We start from the raw sequence: 17,990 nt of genomic DNA on the forward strand, positions 1-17,990 counted from the left end.
GTAATCTAAATATCATCTGCATAAAATGAAGGCCTAAAACCGCAGTCCTGAACTAAAAGTTTCCAGAGGTGAAAGGAAGATATTAAAAAGAAGAGGGGAGTGAACAGAGCCTGGGGAACACCACAGGATAGTGGCCTAGGGCTGCAGAGACGGTGGAAGGAACAATCTCACAATTGTGAATGGAACCACAGGGGCCACATTTCCTTAAGATATAGTGGAAAGGGCCATGCATCTGTTGTCGAGTCTTTTAAGTTTGTCTGGATTCTTCCTAGTCAGACTGATAGTCCTAGTTTCAGATCAAACAGATGGAAGGACATAACTTATTTTGGAAACATCATCTCTCTTTCTCTCTCTCTCTCTGTCTCTCTCTAAGCTCTTGTTAACAAGAGAACCTGAGAAACAGCCCAGGTGACTTACAGCACAGCATGGGCATTTTAGCTGTTGACTGCAGGACGCTAACTTTGCTTTCCTCCTCCTGCCTGCCGCTGATGTTTCTTCCCTCTTTAGGCACAAGTCCTCATGCCCCGACCAACATCCGTGTCCTGGTCTCAATGACCTCTGCCAACGTGTCTTGGGAGCCTGGCTATGATGGGGGATACGAGCAGACATTCTCAGTTTGGTACGGACCTCTGTGAGTCATCCCAGCATGCTTTGCTCTCTGCCTCTTTTTCTTTTCTGTTCAGTCAGCAAGGGCCATTATGGGGGGACGATGGGGACTGGCCATGTTTGACTTGCAAGGGAGAAGAGAATTTGGGAAAACTTTTTGTTTTACAATTATTAAAGTATTTATAATGTTTTGATGCTGAATAAGTAAAGTGAAGTCTGAAGAATGTGTGCAGATACTTTTTTAAGAAGACAGCGATAGGCGTGCCACCTGTCTCTGTGCCATAAGGAGCAGGCTAATCCATTCCTGGTTTTACTCTGTTACACGCAGGGACTTGAAGTTATCATTTTCTTTGGTAAATCAATAAGACAATCAGAACTACAAGTCCCTGCATGCAATAGGGTAAAACCAGGACTGGATTGACCTGTTCCTTATGACATGGAGCCAAGTGGCATCCCTCACAATGTCTTTTTATAGGCAAACTGCTTATTTACTTTGCTCAGGAGAATTCTCAGCCGGACAGTGCCATGAGATGTTAATCCAGCCCTGCTTTTGAATCCACTATCTACACGGATATTTTCTTTATTTCACTGAATGGCAGCTTGGGGGAAATGATTATTTGGTTTTATTAATGAAGCAGTGTGGGTTGCTCAGGTTTAATTTTCTTGAGTGTGGAGCAATAAAGATCAACAAACAGATTGCAGGCAAGGCCTTTCTTATTGAGCTAATGGGGAGAGAAATTTTCAGAGCCATTTTTGTGATAAAAATGCTCTGTGAATAAAACAGTGCTTTATCCACTGAACTGGGCTTTTTGAAACTGTATTGCAGACTTCTATCTGCATGTGGCAGAGGCATTGCTGGGTAATATTAGGGGAGGCAACAATGTACATAGTTTGGGATTTTCAAAACTATGCCCGTTATTTTGGCAAGAAAAAGTACCTGCAGGAAAAAGCAGGCACAAATCTCGGCAGGGGTTTTTCACAGGGGCAAATGATTAATCAATGAAAAACTACCTGCATAATTTTGCTTTGATTATTGGTGCAAACTACTGAGTAAAAACTACTATAGCTACGGAGTCTGCACCAATGCAAACAGCTAGATTATTGCACCCATAATGTGTATGGGGGTGCTCTTCTTCTTTACCCATGCTGCAGATGACCTGATGAAGGGGAGTCTAGCTCTCAAAAGCTAGATACTAATGTATTAAGTCAGGATTCAACAAACCCCAGATGCCAGGTCACCACAGCAACTAAAAATATAATTGTGGTGCCTATGCCTTGAGTGGGCCAATGGGAGAAGGAGAAGTTGACAGCAACTCATGTGCACTGAAGAGAAGCAAGTGACTTCTGCAGGCCACATGGACCAAAGGCAGCTGTCTTCGTCATATGGCCAGGGGAGGAGCTTCTGCCTGTGATTGGTGGAGCACAGTAAGATTGGCAGCTATGTACAAGTGGGGTTTGAGAGAAGGAAAGCACTGGGGGCAAGGAGGGGGTGATTTTGAGAAAGGAGGAGACTGCTAGAGACACGATGGGGTTGAGAGAGAGGGAGGCTGCTGGGAACAAAAAGGGATGTTGAGTGAGGGAGGTTGCTGGAGATGAGAGGATGTTAAGAGAGAGAGGGAGACTGCTGAGGATGGAGGAGGCAGGGTGTTTGAGAAGAAACCTGCTGGCAATGAACTGGAAGTTGAGAGAGAGATTGAGAGACTGCTGGGGAGGAAGGGGACCTTTGAGAGTGAGGGAGACCGCTGGAGACAAGGGAGGGTGGTGTTCAGAGAGAGGGAAACTGATGGGAGGAAGGAGAGGTTGAGAGAGCTCTCAGCTGCTGGATCTTTCTTTGAGTCCTTCCTTCCACCCCCATCTGGTGCTTAGATTTTTGTGCTGGCTCATAGATCCAAAGAAAATTTGTCAAGGCTTGTATTATGTTAATCCAATCAAAAGCTTTTGGCTAGAGGATGTTTGCTGACCTTTTCTTTCTTCGCTTTCTAAAGCAGAGCTGGCCAGCGCCAGGCCTGGAGGTCTGCAAATTGGTCAGATTGGCAGGATATCCACCATGAATATTCATGTATCCATTTGCATGCATGTGACCTGACCACCAAGTTGATTTGCATTCCTCGGTTATCCAAAAATTGCCCCCACCCCCACCCCCAACCGTGAGTGTCTAGTCCTGTTTGTAAAAGCTTGCTTTAGATAACAGACTTTCATTGCCCTTGGGGAGAAGGAGCCCTTAGCACAGGAAAATCATGCAGGGTCTCAGGCAGGCTACGGCAGAAACAGTCTGAACTGTTTTTCAAAACTCTGGAATTTCCATGTACATTTTGGTAGAAGAGCGTTCTTGAAAAATATGTTGGCTAATATATTTGTGAGCAACTGCAGATTGTACAGTGGTATGGGAACTCTGCTTGATGTGTTGCCTTATCGTTGGGTAACCGCAGCTTGGATTTCGGTCCAGATGTTTGTGTTTTAAAACAGCACAGGGCAGTCCAAAACCTCTACAGGTTGATGTATTTATTTGGTAAATGATTACTGCAAAGCCATTCTGGCACATGCTCTCTTTAAAATGTTCATGTCCCTTGAATGCAGCATTCTGATTGGCTATTGGCACTGGGATTCTACCACCTACTGTGAGTGGCAGCTGCCCCTGATCAGTGGTTTGCATTGTAACCTGTGCACCCAGGGCATCCCAGTAGCTGTAGTGGGCTAGGGTTGCCACCTCACCCACATCATCCTAAACAGGCTGACCCAGTCCTGCTTTTGCCTTATGGCATGCAAGGAGTTACAGCCTTACTTTTTTACAGCGATCAGAACTACAACGCCAGACATGCTGTGCATGAGGCAAAACCAGGACAGGGTCACTTGCTTGGGTCCATCTGGGTACGGTGGCAACCTTAATTCAAAATCCCGTTAGAAACAGTTTAGATCGGGGGTACTCAAACCAACCTTCAGGGCACCCCGGTCTCCCCCGCCAGTCAGGTTTTTCCGGATATTCCTAATAAATGTGCATGAAAAATGTTTGCATACACAGGAAGTAGTGCATGCAAATAAATCTCTTGCATATTCATTAGTGATATGCTGAAAACCGAGACTGGCGGGGAGGCCTCAAGGCCCGATTTGAGCACCCCTGTTTTAGACCAATCCTACAAATTCTTTTTTTCTAACACTCATTCCAAAGGATTCCCTGTGTGTTTCTCTGTCATAGATGGGTAAAAAGTCTTCGGTATAAGAAAGTATTGTGGGGCTGGAGTTAAAATTTCAGGATTAGGGTCAGGCTATTAGTAACCTGCGGCGGTGTAGCCTGATTCCCCTGATGACCCAAGAATCTATGACTAAAGGTTGCTGGTTTTGTGTGCAGCTTGCTTCACATCATCTTAGCAGGGCTCCGTCGTGTGCAGGCAAGTCCAGCAGCGAGAAATAGGAACCACAGGGATTTGCTACTGCGTCTTTGTGCTGAATTTTAATATTGTGCCTCTAACAAAAAATGTTTTAAGCTTCTATGGCGTTGTCACCCTTTTTCTAGTTGCATCGCTGATTTATTTCGTAAAGTAAAAGAGGTAGATCACTTATGAAAGCCAACTCTTTAAATAGGTTCAAAGTACAAGCATTTAATACAGTAAAAGCTTGGATGCCACTTCTGGCAGCTGCAGAACTTACCATTGCACAAAAGACATGATTCACGCTAAAAGCCTCCGAGTCAAGTATGATCCAAGTATGGCTGTTTGTGCAGGCTGAGATTATGACAGGAGTCGTAATCTAAACCTGTGCAAACGGCCAGAGTCCCACATTAGCAGGCTAGTGGCAGGAGTCACTAGAGTTGGTATAGAGCAGATAAGGATTCCCAGCCCTTACCATTCTTGCAGAGCTATCATACCCAATGCAGAGGTTCTGTAATTCACACTCTGAATCTTCGCATGCAAGAGGATCCCTGCGCCAGTGTATTAGGACAGGATCCACATGGCCAGCCTTGAGGCTAATGCTTGGGCACTAGTAGTGAGACTTGGAGGGACCAGATGTGCTCAGAATTCCTCCCACAGAGGAACAATGGAACAAATGCCTCCACATCTGGCCTTGAGAATAGAAAAATTGCTGCAGAAAACTTTGCCTGTGGATTGCAGCTGCTGTGAAGGCCAGTCGCATAGTGGAGCTGCTCTGATTTTCATTCAGTCCCTTCCCCTTCGTCTGAAATCTTTTAATGTAAAGATGACAGCAGCCTTTCAGATATCAGCCTGGGGATTTTTTTTTTCCCTGGGTCTTTGTTTCAATTTTTTTCTCCCTTAATTTGGCCAGATGGAGCGCTGCTGATAGAGGAGAGATTGGAAACCTGCTTCACATAACGATGCTCAGGCTGATCCAGGCATAGGGCAGCGTCAGGGCTCTGCAGAGAGAGGAGGGGGGGGGGGGGGAGGGAGGAAGTAGATGGTGGAGGGAGGGCAATAAGGATGGCTGAGACAAGAATAGAAAGAAGGAAAAGGGGAGAGGGTGGAGGACATGTAAAGGACTGAGCTTGAAGAGGAAGAAGAGGAGAGAAATACTGGAGGAAAAAAATATTTGAGAATAGCAGGATAGAGAGAGGATGAATGGTTAAAGGAAAGCAATAGAAAGATGAAAGCAGGGGAAAAAGAGGAGAAAATATGGGAAGGAAAGATTGGACGGGAGAAACAAGAAAATGAGAGAGGTAAAAAAAAAAAATAAATCATATGAGGAGAGGAGAAAGCAGGAATAATTTGAGTGCAGAGGAGGCTTATCGGTAAAGGTCAGAGGAGGGGAAGATTGAAGTTCTGGCTCTCTGCTCCACTGTTCCTGATGAGCACGTCCTTGAAAAGGCAGCTGCTGCTGTCTCCTTCCATTCGGAGCTCACCTTGAGGGTAGTGCCGAGCATTTCTTGCCAATTTCTTGCCTGGTCCCTTGCTTGATAGGTTTCAGGCAGGGGGAGAGCAGAATCTGGCATTTCTGCTGAAGAGCAAATGTTAAGGGACTTGGGATCTCGGGGGTCCCTCACCTGAAGGTGGCTCGTGGTATTTGGTAGAAACCACCCCTCTCTCCCTGTGCACCCTTTGCAGAACAGAGCTTTGAATTTCAGAGTAAGAGAGATGTAAGATTCTCTCACGCTTAAGAAAGGGTCTCTAGAAGGGGGGGGGAGGGGGGAATCAAGGATTTGGCCATTCCGGGTTTGGCTGCTTGACATCAGGTTCAGGCTGCTGCTCTCTGCTATCAATTTATGGAGAGGAACCAAAAAGAAATGAGTCAGGACAGATTTTTTTTTTTTATCATTTAAAGCTCTGGATGCCTGCTAAACATGTGGTCTGGGGCCAAGCCACACAGCTCTCCAGCAGTTCAGAGGTCCCGAGTCTGCTGCTGAACTGTGGCGTGCTTATTGGATGGCGTTGCAGTCCCCACTCCATATACTCTGGGGATAGGGAAATATCTGAATATAATCCACTTTGAACTGCTGAAAAGTGGAATGTAAAATTAAAAAAAAAAAAGTTTGATCCAGCTTGGTTCTTGTAAGCGTTCTAGTGGCTTCTGCAGGGTTGTGGTACTGGCCTTTGCCTTTTCAGCTTCGAGTGCTAAAATGTTCATTCAGTTCATTTTTGCATCTTAGAATTATGGTAGATCTCCCTCCCCGCCCCCCTTTTTCTTTGGATCAGTTTAGGTCTTTGGAGATGAGTAGATAAAGCCCCCACTGAGTGGATCAGAGTGACCCACGTCTATAGGCACAATTGCTTATTTTAGTTAATAAAAAAAAAAAAAAGTGAACTAAATGCATCCTAACCATTGTTTTCCATTTGTTATCAAGCCTCCATTTCTGGTGCATGTCCCCTAAGATGCCCCCATAGCAGCCTTTGAGTGTTGGCCTCTTTGAAGTGTATGTATTAAGCTTGTGGGGTCTCAGTTCAGTTCACCGGACTGGGGAGGGGTAAGAGTCAGAAAGTTTTTTTTGTACACAAGTAAGCCAGTTGTAATTGATATATAGATGAGGGTATATTTTGTGTGTGGGGCAATAGTGCTCTAGTGATTAAGAACATAGGGAATGGTAAAGAACAGAAAACATTAGGCCTCTGGGGAATTTATTTTTCCTGTAATAAGGTGTTATACCTGTCTGGGCAATGACCTCCATTTGATTTACACCTCCTACCTTCTACATTCCTCCAGGTCACCAGTCCAATCAATGCCTTTAACAGTCATCCTTAAAGAAGAATTAAGGGAATGTGTATATGGTGTTAGTAGTATTTGGGGTAGGATTAATTACATCTTTTTCCCCTCTGCATCACAGTTAGCTTCCTCCACATCCTATTCTCTTATATCAGGGGTAGGCAGCATCAGTCTAGGTCTGGTGAATGAATTTGCATGAGATATATTTTTTGTTTTCATTGTATGCAGATGTATCTCATGCATATTCATTGTGTGCATCCTGAACACTAGACCTGTTTGTGGTACTCAAGGACTGGAGTTGTCTAACTCTGCCCTATATACTGACAACAATAACGCAGCTTGGGGATTTGCTGCTGTGGACAATTAACCTGAATAGAATGATTGGGGAAGGCAGTTTTCAGAAACCATTTACCCAGATGACTGTCTGAAAATTTCCCAGCTCTTGCTCAACTAAAAAAGTATGTGAAGGGGATCAAAAACGCATGTACTTGATGATGATGGGAGTGAGTATGATGAAAGTGTTGTAGGGCAGCTCAGATAGAATTAGATGGTTTGGGTATTAAAAACAGGCATTTTTGTAAATGTAATAAAGCATAAAGAGCTGTTCAACCAATAAAATTGCCTGATTGACTGATACGCTCTCTACCCTCCTCCGCCTCTAATTCTTTCTGGATGCTATAGAATTGTAGGTGGATTGTCCCACTACAGACAACATGGGGGGTAATAGCTGTCTCACAACAGGTTAGTCAATCTTCCCTTCGTGTCACAGTCCTGGAGACTCGTGTACCTAAAGAGCCCACGGTACTGCTACTGGTAGGGTCTTGTCGCTGAAACTGATATGTAAGAAATGTTTGATTGTGGACTTCGTAGCTTCTATCAAAGAATACGGATTGGATGATGGGTAGTTGAATTGCAAGGCTTGAAGTTAACGGGACTGTTTTATTCTATAATTCAAGGACAGATCCAGTTAGGATTATTTACTCATTTTGCATTTCTTTCCAGGGTGTGAATGCATTCTTTCTCACTGTCTTGTGTGTGTTTGTATGTTTGTGTCATCCTTTGTTTTGATCCATGTGTGTTCAGAAACCTCCTGTTTTCCTGCCTCTGTCTCGATTCAGTCCTACCGGGCTACCTAGCTTATCTGTCTATCTTCTAGCTACAATTCCCACCAATCTCCTTCCTAGTCTCTTACTTTGTGTCATTCGTTGTCTCTTGCTTTGTGTCACTCTCTTTTCTACGTGTCTTTTCTTCTTTTGTGTCTCTCTTGTTAGTCTTTGTCTGTATCTCTGTCTGTCTTTTTCTGTATCTGTGTCTCTCTCTCTGTTTTCTTTGTCTTCTTGTATATGTTAGTCCATCTCTCTCTCTCTCTCTCTCTTTCTCTTCTGTCCATCGTAACATCTGGAAAAGAACCCCAAGATCTGACAAACGTCTGCCTTGCCACCTTCTCTCCTCTCAGGATGAAAAGAGCACAGTTTGGACCGCATGATTGGCTTTCACTGCCGGCACCATCTGGGCCCAACTGGCTGCTGGTGGATACCCTGGAACCCGAGACTGCTTACCAGTTCAGTGTCCTGGCCCAGAACAAGCTGGGGACAAGCTCATTCAGTGAGGTGCTCACCATGAACACTTTAGGTAGGATATGGAGCAGTCTGGCTGGGAAAGGAGGAATTCCTTATAGCTCTGAAATTCAACATGGGTGGTAAATGATTTAGCTATATTAAAGCATTCACAACTACCGCAGCATGTTACTTGAAAACAGTCCCAAAACTACCACGTTTTTAGCACAGTATATTCTACATTGCAAGATACTGTACATTACTTTATTATTTATTTATTCCGTTTCATATTCCGCAATTTCAATAAAATTCAAGGCGGATTACGAAAATACATATAAAAACATAACACATAACAAGCATAAAAACACATCTCATGAAGGTAATTATGCTGCCCAATATGAACACTTTCTAATCTGGAAATGCCTGAGCAAATAATACGGCCTTCACCTTTTTGCATTAGACTGGGAATACTTATGTGAATGTAATCCGCTTTGAAGTGCTTGAAAAAGCAGAATGTAAATAAATATGCACCACCTTCTCATAATGAGGCAGATATTCAGTGCCACTCAGCTGAAAAAGTTTTGATTTATCCGGTTAAGTGGCGGCGGCTGAATATCTGGGATCACTGGCTGCCACTTAACCGGATAGCTGGTTAAGTGGTAGGCGGGGCGAGGGTGTTCTGGAGAGGAGCTGAGTTAGCTGAATAAGATATTCAGAATTAACTAGATAACTTCTCTGGCTAACTCTGGTCATGCTGCAGACCTGTCTTAAAATAGCTGGACAGGCTAACTAGCTTTGCTGTGTAGTGGCTGTATATGGACCTTTTGGAGACAACTTTTCAAAATCATTTACCTGGATAAATAGTGAAGGCTTAGCTGAAAATTATCCTCTTCCATTGGCTTAAAGTATGTGCAGGCATCTATAGCAATCACACTTGTAACCCAGTTAAAAAAAAAAAGGCCTTTCCAGGTGGTAGGGGGGAGATTGCAGAAGGAAAAGAATGCATGTACATTTGATTTTCAAATGTGCATGTGTTGTTTTGACCCTTTCTACTACCAGCAAAGTGTGTACACCATTTGTATGCAAGAAATTGAAGGTATCCAGCTAGATTTCCTTTGAAAATTAGTTTCCAAGTATGCACACACAAAAGTCCTCGCATACCTTGCGACCAGTTAGGTTACTCAAAATTGCCCCCTTAAGGATCTGCTGAAAATCTGCTGGAGACTCTCCTGGGATACCATGGTTCAACATACTGGAGACTGATAATAATCAGATGTTTAACATGCTGGAGACTTTGATAGTATACAGATGTTGAACATGCTGGAGATTCATCTGGTATATAGGTATTCCAAATACCAGAGACTTTGGTGATATACAGGTGATGAACATGCTGGAGACTGGCAGAATACAGTTCTTCATTGACGAGCAGGCCTGAATTGGCCATAACGGGTGGGTGACATCATCTTATGGTGTTGACACTGAACCAGCTCTCTTAACTCAATACCAGTCCTACTGATGCATGGGAGTTTCCGTGCTTGCTTGCTACCATGAGAGCACCTCAGTCTTGCTTTGTCCAAGCTACTGCACTTTCCCAGTTCTTAAAAATCTCTTTTGGACTTAGTTTTGCCTTAAGTTTTCATTTTGTAAATTTCTTCTCTTTTTTCTTGGCTGCCTTAGTAGTCCCTCAACAGAATTTTTGGTTTGTAAAAAGAAATAGAAAGGAAAAATCGAAGACCAAGAAGCTCACAGTTAGTGGGTTTAAGGCCTGTGGTTGTGGGGATCACATGCCCTTCACAGACACCAATTTTGTTTGCTATTTCTGACTGGGCCTAGAACATAATGCTCCCAACTGTTTCAGTTGTGGTTGGATGACCCCTGAGGGTGCAGCAGTACTGTGCCTGGAAGATGGAGGCCCTGTGGAAGGTGCCATCAGGTGAGACCCTATAGATTTGGCACAAGAACAGGCAGCGGAGCTGCTCTTCCTTGTGGAGCAAGGGATCTTTGGACTGTTGGTGCCTCAAGAAGCTAAGGAAGGATAAGACTTCCTTTCTATCCTGCAGGTCAGAAAGGGCTCCCTCTCTGTGGTGCCGGCTCCTAGATCCATTATAGGTCAGGAATTGAATAAGGCACAGAAGTCCATGGTGACTAAATGGTGTGAGGGATCCCTGCAGGAGCCTTCTCCCTTGACACTCCAGAAACTAGCATTGTTTGCTTGGGATTCCACCAGAGTAGATCCTTCTTAAATGCTGAGATAGGAAATTGCTTCCTTGGTGTAGGGTCCTTGTTCTTTCTGGCATGGAGAATCCCTGTGGCACTGAGCCACTTATTCTTTCCTTACCCAGTGCTGACCCAAGTGTTGTCCATCTCATTGGTGTAGAGCCCAAGCTCCAGGATGCAGTCAGCCCTCTCAGTGCAGAACATTAAGGTGTAGTTGATATCATCAGATTGGCGCTTTTTACTATACAGGATAAAGAAGTTGCAGAGAATGGTCCTTCTGGCGGTGATGACTGAGCCTGATGCCAGTCACTGCCTCACAATGTCACAGGTATCAGAATCTGCCATTTCTGCAATTGATTCTGCTGTGCCTCTGAGCTCCTCTTCATCGCCACTAACTACCTTCAGAGAGACTAATCCTAGCTGGGTGTTCAAGGAAGATGTTTCTCTTTCAACTCCAGCGCTAACAGTTCCTTAGCCAGTGGGAACCCAGCTATCGGAATTGGTGAAGACTTTCTTTGTCTTCTTAAGCACTGAGGATTAGAGAAGGACTCTGGAGCCTCTTGTGTCCAGGATGGAGGAACTTTTTCCACATTGCGGGATCCCCCAGAGCCTGTGAGTGGCTCATTTCTCATTGTGATGGTTTTCAGAGGTAGAGGTAAATTTCTGTCTTGTGGTGGTTGATTCAGCTACTCCAGGGGAGTCCTTCATGGATCAGAAGGAAAGGAAAGAGGATCAGCTTATTTGGATTTCTTTCCAGCCATTTCTCCCTTAGATCAACAAAGGTCTCCTTCTCAGTCTCCCTCATCATCTTCTGGGTCTTGACTAAGTGGTCAGGTGAGGAGGATTCCATGAGGATTCTGTTAGATTCCCTGCTGGACTTGCCTCAGCATATGACTACTTTGCATGATCTCAGCTACTCTTGCTTTCGGGATAAGCTAGAAAAGATATTATCTATCAGTGTTAGGAAGAAGCAGGACCTGAGAATAGATGTTTTTAGGTTACTACAATTTCTCCAACCTCTTGTGGAATCTGCATCCAATACATAGCTTTCTCAAGGACAGGCTTTGGTGGAAAGGCTTTGGGGGTAATCAAACTACCACACCAATCTATTGTGGTGGAGTTGGCTTTGAAGTGGGCAAAGCACATCCGAGATCACTCTATCACAACTTCTGGAAAGGCTTTAAAGGCATTGGATGTGTTTGGAAGAAGGTCTTCTAGGCATCCATGCGTAGTGCTCAGATTGCAGCTCACAAATTGTTCATGGTCCAGTATTTGAATGAGAGTGTGCTAAAACTGAAGCCGTTGATGGAATCATCAGACCTTGGACTTGCAGAATTCTACCGGGTCATGGAATATTCCAAGAAGTGTGAGCAGCAACTTATCTGCTCTGTGTATGAAGCTTTTGACACCACAGCCAGAACCTTGGCTGTCTCTATGGGAGCAGGGAGGCCCATGTAATTTCAAACATGTGGTCTCCATGAAGATGTACATGGCAGTCTGGTAGATGTGTCCTGTGCAGGAGAAAATATATTTGGGGATAAAGTGCAGGGTAAGCAGCTCTGATAAACGTGCATCAGTCTATACTGCAGTCACTATGTACAATGGTGGAGGACCAGCTGGCTCTAGCCAGATGTCAGTACTACACCTACAAGCATCTATTTTTCCAGTGATGCCCCTTCTGGCCTATTCAACATCATTGAGCTCCCCTACTCTGCTGCAGTAACTGCCTGCTACAGTTCAGCAGAGGGAGAAACATCAGCCAAAGGTCCAGCAGCCTAAGCCCGGGAATAGTTTTTGATGTCCCTGAGGTGCACCTTATTGTCTCCTCAAGTGGGGGAATGATCAATCCTTGTTCTGGCATGGATACACATCAAGTACAAATGGATTCCAAAGGCAGTGGAATATGGCACCATTTGCACTTTTCTCAGCTCCCTTCAATCCAACAGAGGTTTTCAGTTCTGACCTCTCTCAATCTGCTGAGGTGCAGTTGAAAGTAATCTCTTCTTCAGCAAAAAGCAGTTGAGTTTGTTCTGTCTCAAGAATGTGGTCAGGAATTTTATTCTCAGTGCTTTCTAATCCCCAAGAAATCAGGAAGTTGGAAGACTATCCTAGATTTACAGAAGCTGAACAGATTGTTGGACCAAGAGAGGTTCAAGATGAACTCTGCCTTTCATTCAGCCGAGAGATTGGATGTATGCTCAGGATATGAAAGTCGCATACTGAATGTACACATTCCCATTCACCCTTCCTTTTGAAAGTTCTTCGGGTTCTTGGTGCAGGACATGCATTACCAGTACTATGTGTTTCCATTTAGTCTATTAGCAGCCCTGAAAGTGTTCATGAAATGTCTCATAGCCATAGCTGTGCAGCTGCATCAGCAGGAAGTCTGTATGTTCCCATACCTGGTGATGAACTCGTCTCTGTAAAAGTGCTTGAGACTCTCAGCATGACCTTCCAGCTTCTTCATTCTCTGGGGTTCTTGGTCAGTTTCTCAAAATCTAATTTGGTCCCATCTCATAGGATTCAGGTCATAGGAGCCTAGAGAGACTTCCTTTAGGGAAGGTTTTTCTCCATGTCAAGAGAACCAGAGTTTTTGCTGGGCTTGATGAGGGCCCTTTTATAGTGGGATGGATGGCAGCAATATTAATCCTTGTTCTTCAGGGTCACATAGATGCAGCTGTGCATGCAGTTCTTCTGACTCATTTATACATGTGGGCTCTTCTGTAGGCTCTCTAAGACCAAGGGGGATCAATTGATCCAGTCATTTTCCCATCAGATCTTTGTAACTCCTAAGATGCGAGCATCCTTCTAGTGGTGGATGAAACCAGAGATTCTAAAGGTCTCTGCATATCAAGTTACCCTGAATAGTGACACTTCTACCAAAGGATGGGGAGTACATACCAGTGCTGCCTGGACCCAGGGATGTGATCTCTAACAGAGTTAACTACAAGTCAACTTTCAGGAGCTGAGAGCTATCTGTTATGCTGTAAGGGCTTTCTCTCATCTGCTGTTGAACAAAAGAATGTTGTTCCAGATAGACAACCAGGTGATCATATTTTATGTGCATAAGCAAGGAGGAATAGGCTTGTATGCCCTCTGTGAGGACATCCTTCAAATCTGATTGTGGGCTGCTCATCATAACGCTCATCTCTAGATGTCCTGCCTACCAGGGATTCAGAATATACTGGCAGATCCTCTCAGCAGAGTACAGGTTGTCCTTGGATCGGGGGGGTCACAAGTGACCTGTTCCACTATTGAGGAATATCAATTATCAACCACCTCAGAGGATAACAAGAAGATCGAGAAGGTCTCTTTCATGCTTCTGAGCAACTGCAGATTAATTCCTGATGCTTTTGTGCTACTCTATGCATACCCGCCAATTCCTCTCATTGCCAGGACTGTTCCAGAAGGTCATTCAGGACAAAGTAAGGGTTATCCTCTTAGCATTGGCCTGATCATGGAAAGTGTGGTATCTATATCTCATCCATTTGTCCACTTAATCTCTGATTCCATTGTGGATATCTCTGACTCTCATCACTCAGAAAGATGGTAGACTCTCATCTGAACCTGCCATTGCTCACCCTCCTAATGTAAATATTGAGCATGCAGTAGTTTCCTTCCTACTCCTACCTAAGGAGGTGGATAATGTGCTGATTTTTGGCAAAGAAACCTTCAATAAGGAAGTCCTATAGTTTCAAATGGAAGAGTGTCTAGACTTTGTGTCTGTCAGGCCATCTAGGACCCTTCTTCTGTGGCCCGATGGATTTACTGCAATACCTAGTCTTCTTCTCTGGCCTTGGCACCTCTTCTATCAAAGTTCAAAACAGTACCATTGTGGTTTATCACCAGCAGTGGAAGGAGCTCCATTCTCTTTCATCATCCTACAGTTTTCAAGTTCATGAAAGGTCTGTGGTATTCTACACCTCTTGTCAGTAAACCTCCAGTACAAAATACTGACCAAAACAGTATTAGAAATTAGAAATAATCCAATCCATATTCTTCCGACGCTGCAGCGTTTCGGCACTCATATGTGCCTCCATCAGGGGGAAACATCTTTTATTCTAAATCAAAATATAAACAACATTAATCCCCCTCCCCAATAGAAAAATACATAATAAAGGTATCTTCTATGAATCCTACAACACCTTACCAACCATCTCCTCAATCACTCCAAAGCAAATTGGCGAAGCATATCTCTCCAATACTAAAGAATCAATGTACATAAATGTAAACTCTCCAAATGCAAAGCGTGTTTCTCAGATGTAGCAGGACATGTGAGGCACTCCCTCACTCTTAATGGAAGCAATTATCTGTGGACTTGATAAAAAAAACATCTAAGGAGAAGTGCTCCTCAAACTGATGAGTGTTTTCACTAGAGGTTCTCTTATCAAGTCCACAGTTAGATGAGTGCTTCTATTTAGATGTTCTCTAGCAAGTTCAGTTATGAGTGCTTCCTCTTAGAGGTTCTCTTTTTTAAGTATACAGGTAGATGAGCATTTCCACTTAGATTTTCTTTATCAAGTCCACAGTTGGATGAGTGCTTCTGCCTGGAGTCCTTCATCAAGTCTACAGTTTGAGGAGCACTTCCCCCTTAGATGTTTTCTAGCAAGTCTGGAGTTAGATGATTGCTGCAGTGTCAGGAGAATGTGAATTGGGTTATTTCTCAGTGATGATGAGATTTATTGAAGGCATTTAATACTGAGAAAGCCTGAAAATTTGCATTGGGATATTTGCTATTGAGGATGAGGTCAATTGGAGGTTCCTAGTAGAGAGTACTGGGAGAAATGTGTTTACAATGAAACCAGGCTAGGAGCTTCAATGCCATCAGTGAAAAAGTCAGCAAATTCAGGAGAGATGTGATTAGAAGGAAGCCAGGCATTGAACTCCACAGCTACGATTGGAGGAATCTAGTGACTCTCGAGAAGATTGTGTCTTTGTATATTGAGGAGATACTTGTGCGGATTGAACTTCTTGACATTCTTGATATATTTGGATGTAACTCCATAAGCTAAGTACAAGCCTGTGTTCACTGTTTAGTAGTTGACTTGAAGAACATGAGAAGATTTGATATTGCTTGTGCTAATGTAAGAGAGCCCTTGCATGTTATCTAAAGAGGACTTGACATCACCTTCAAGCTTCTCAACTGTTTGCATCCTTTCATCCCAATACTTTGAGAAGGGCAGTTGCCAAATGAACTTTGTCTAATTGGCTAATGGATTGTATAGCACACTTTTATGGACTGGTTGGCTTATAGGATCTTTCAAGGCTCATCTAGTGAGAGCCATTGCGACTTTAGTGACTCATTTCAGGGCCATTTCATTGAAGAAATCTGCAAAACTGAGACTTGGTTGTCTCTTCCCACCTTCATAACTCACTACAGTAACTTTGAGTAAGCAGTTATGCGCAGCTTTTTCTCCCAGTAGTTTACTCTCAGCTTGGATCTCTCAAGCTGAGAGTAAACTATTGGCTGATTCATGCCTGCCTGTCAGTGGAGAAATCAAATTTGATTACCTGTAAATTGGGGTTCTCCATAGATGGCAGAAAGAATCAGACATGCTTAATACCCGCCTGCCGCCCTGGAGAATCGACTATCTTGCTGAAGCTTAAACTCTGGAAGATACTGAAGAGGCTCATGAGGCAGCACACACAGGAACTCCTGCACATACTCAGTGAAACTTTTACTGAGTATGAGAGCTGGGTCGTTTCAGCACTGTATTTATTTATTTAATTACTTTATATTCTACTATTTCTGCTACTTCAAAGCAGATTGCATTCAGGTACTGTAGAACATCACCTGTGTTATGGCTGCTAGATCCTGCTGTCTACAGAGAACCCTGTTCATGGGTAAATAAACTTGCTATGTTGAACATGCTGGAGACTTTGCTGATATACAGGTGTTGATCATGCTGGAGGCTCTGGTAGTATACGAGTGTCAAACATACTGGAAACTCTGGTAGTATTACAGTTGTTGAACATGTTGGAGATGGCAAATACAGACCTTTCTGCTTTTCATATCTAAATTTAATCTATGGCTGTGTGCCTGTGGCCAGAAAGAACAGAATTTAAGTTTTTAGTCAGATAAATTATTCCCAGCCCAGAAAGGCATGGAGAAAAAGTCGTGTGACTTTGCACTGAAGATGATTCTGTTCCATTCTTTTGTTTTCATTTTTTCAAAAGTTGTTTTTCCTCTATTTCAGCCTTCCCAATAACAACTCCTGAACCCCCGGTGCTGCTTACCTCACCAAGGTGCCTCACAGCCAATCGAACGCAGCAAGGAGTCCTGTTGTCGTGGCTTTCACCAGCCAATCACAGTTTGCCCATTGACCGTTATGTCATGGAGTTCCGAATAGGGGAGCAATGGGACATTTTGGATGATGCCATCTTAGGAAGTGATAATGAATTGTTAGCCAAGGATTTGTCTCAGGTGAGCAAAGGAATTTGAAGAGGTTGCTGAATTCGTGAGACAGTCTACTGGGGAAGTTTTACAGACAACCAGTCTATGTGTTCATAGAAACATACAAAATGTCGGCAGATGACACTTGGTTTATGAAGTTTGCCCAATCAGATATGGATATGGACAGCATTCTTATGGGAAGCATAATGTGTCATGTGCTTTCTAGTCAACTGTTAGGAATTATTAGGAAGGGAATGGTTAATAAAACGGAAAATGCATTAATGCCTCTGTATCACTCTATGGTGAGACCGCACCTTGAATACTATGTACAATTCTGGTCGCCACATCTCAAAAAAGATATAGTTGCAATAGAGAAGGTACAGAGAAGGGCACCCAAAATGATAAAGGGGATGGAACAGCTCCCCTATGAGGAAAGGCTAAAGAGGTTAGGGCTGTTCAGCTTGGAGAAGAGACAACTGAGGGGGGAATATGATAGAGGTCTTTAAGATCATGAGAGGTCTTGAACGAGTAGATGTGAATCGGTTATTTACACTTTCAAATAATAGAAGGACTAGGGGGCATTCCATGAAGTTAGTAAGTAGCACATTTAAGACTAATCGGAGAAAATTCTTTTTCACTTAACGCACAATAAAGCTCTGGAATTTGTTGCCAGAGTATGTGGTTAGTGCAGTTAGTGTAGCTGGGTTCAAAAAAGGTTTGGATAAGTTCTTGGAGGAGAAGTCCATTAATGGCTATTAATCAATTTTACTTAGGGAATAGCCACTGCTATTAATTGCATCAGTAGCATGGGATGATCTTAGTGTTTGGGTAATTGCCAGGTTCTTGTGGCCTGGTTTTGGCCTTTGTTGGAAACAGGATGCTGGGCTTGATGGACCCTTGGTCTGTCCCAGCATGGCAATTTCTTTTGTTCTAATGTTCTTATGCTGTCTGCACCACTTACGTACATAAAACCTGGGTTTATGACCAAGTTACTCTTCGAAAATACCCCCGGTGGATACATGTGTAAGAGTATACGTGAAGCACGATCGCAAGCAATACTATTACATGCACTT

General features: G+C 43.6%; 1 protein-coding gene across 1 annotated transcript in view; it reads left to right on the forward strand.

The window, feature by feature from the left end:
* The window catches only part of IGSF9B (immunoglobulin superfamily member 9B), a 186,379-nt gene that overhangs the window by 118,979 nt on the left and 49,410 nt on the right, over positions 1-17,990 (forward strand). The window contains exons 12-14 of the mRNA XM_029573724.1: positions 508-631; positions 8,207-8,382; positions 16,721-16,947. Coding sequence (XP_029429584.1) covers positions 508-631; positions 8,207-8,382; positions 16,721-16,947 — 527 coding nt within the window. The remainder of the gene's footprint in view (positions 1-507; positions 632-8,206; positions 8,383-16,720; positions 16,948-17,990) is intronic.

This window comes from Rhinatrema bivittatum, chromosome 12 (genome assembly GCF_901001135.1).
Source record: "Rhinatrema bivittatum chromosome 12, aRhiBiv1.1, whole genome shotgun sequence".
Taxonomy (NCBI): domain Eukaryota; kingdom Metazoa; phylum Chordata; class Amphibia; order Gymnophiona; family Rhinatrematidae; genus Rhinatrema; species Rhinatrema bivittatum.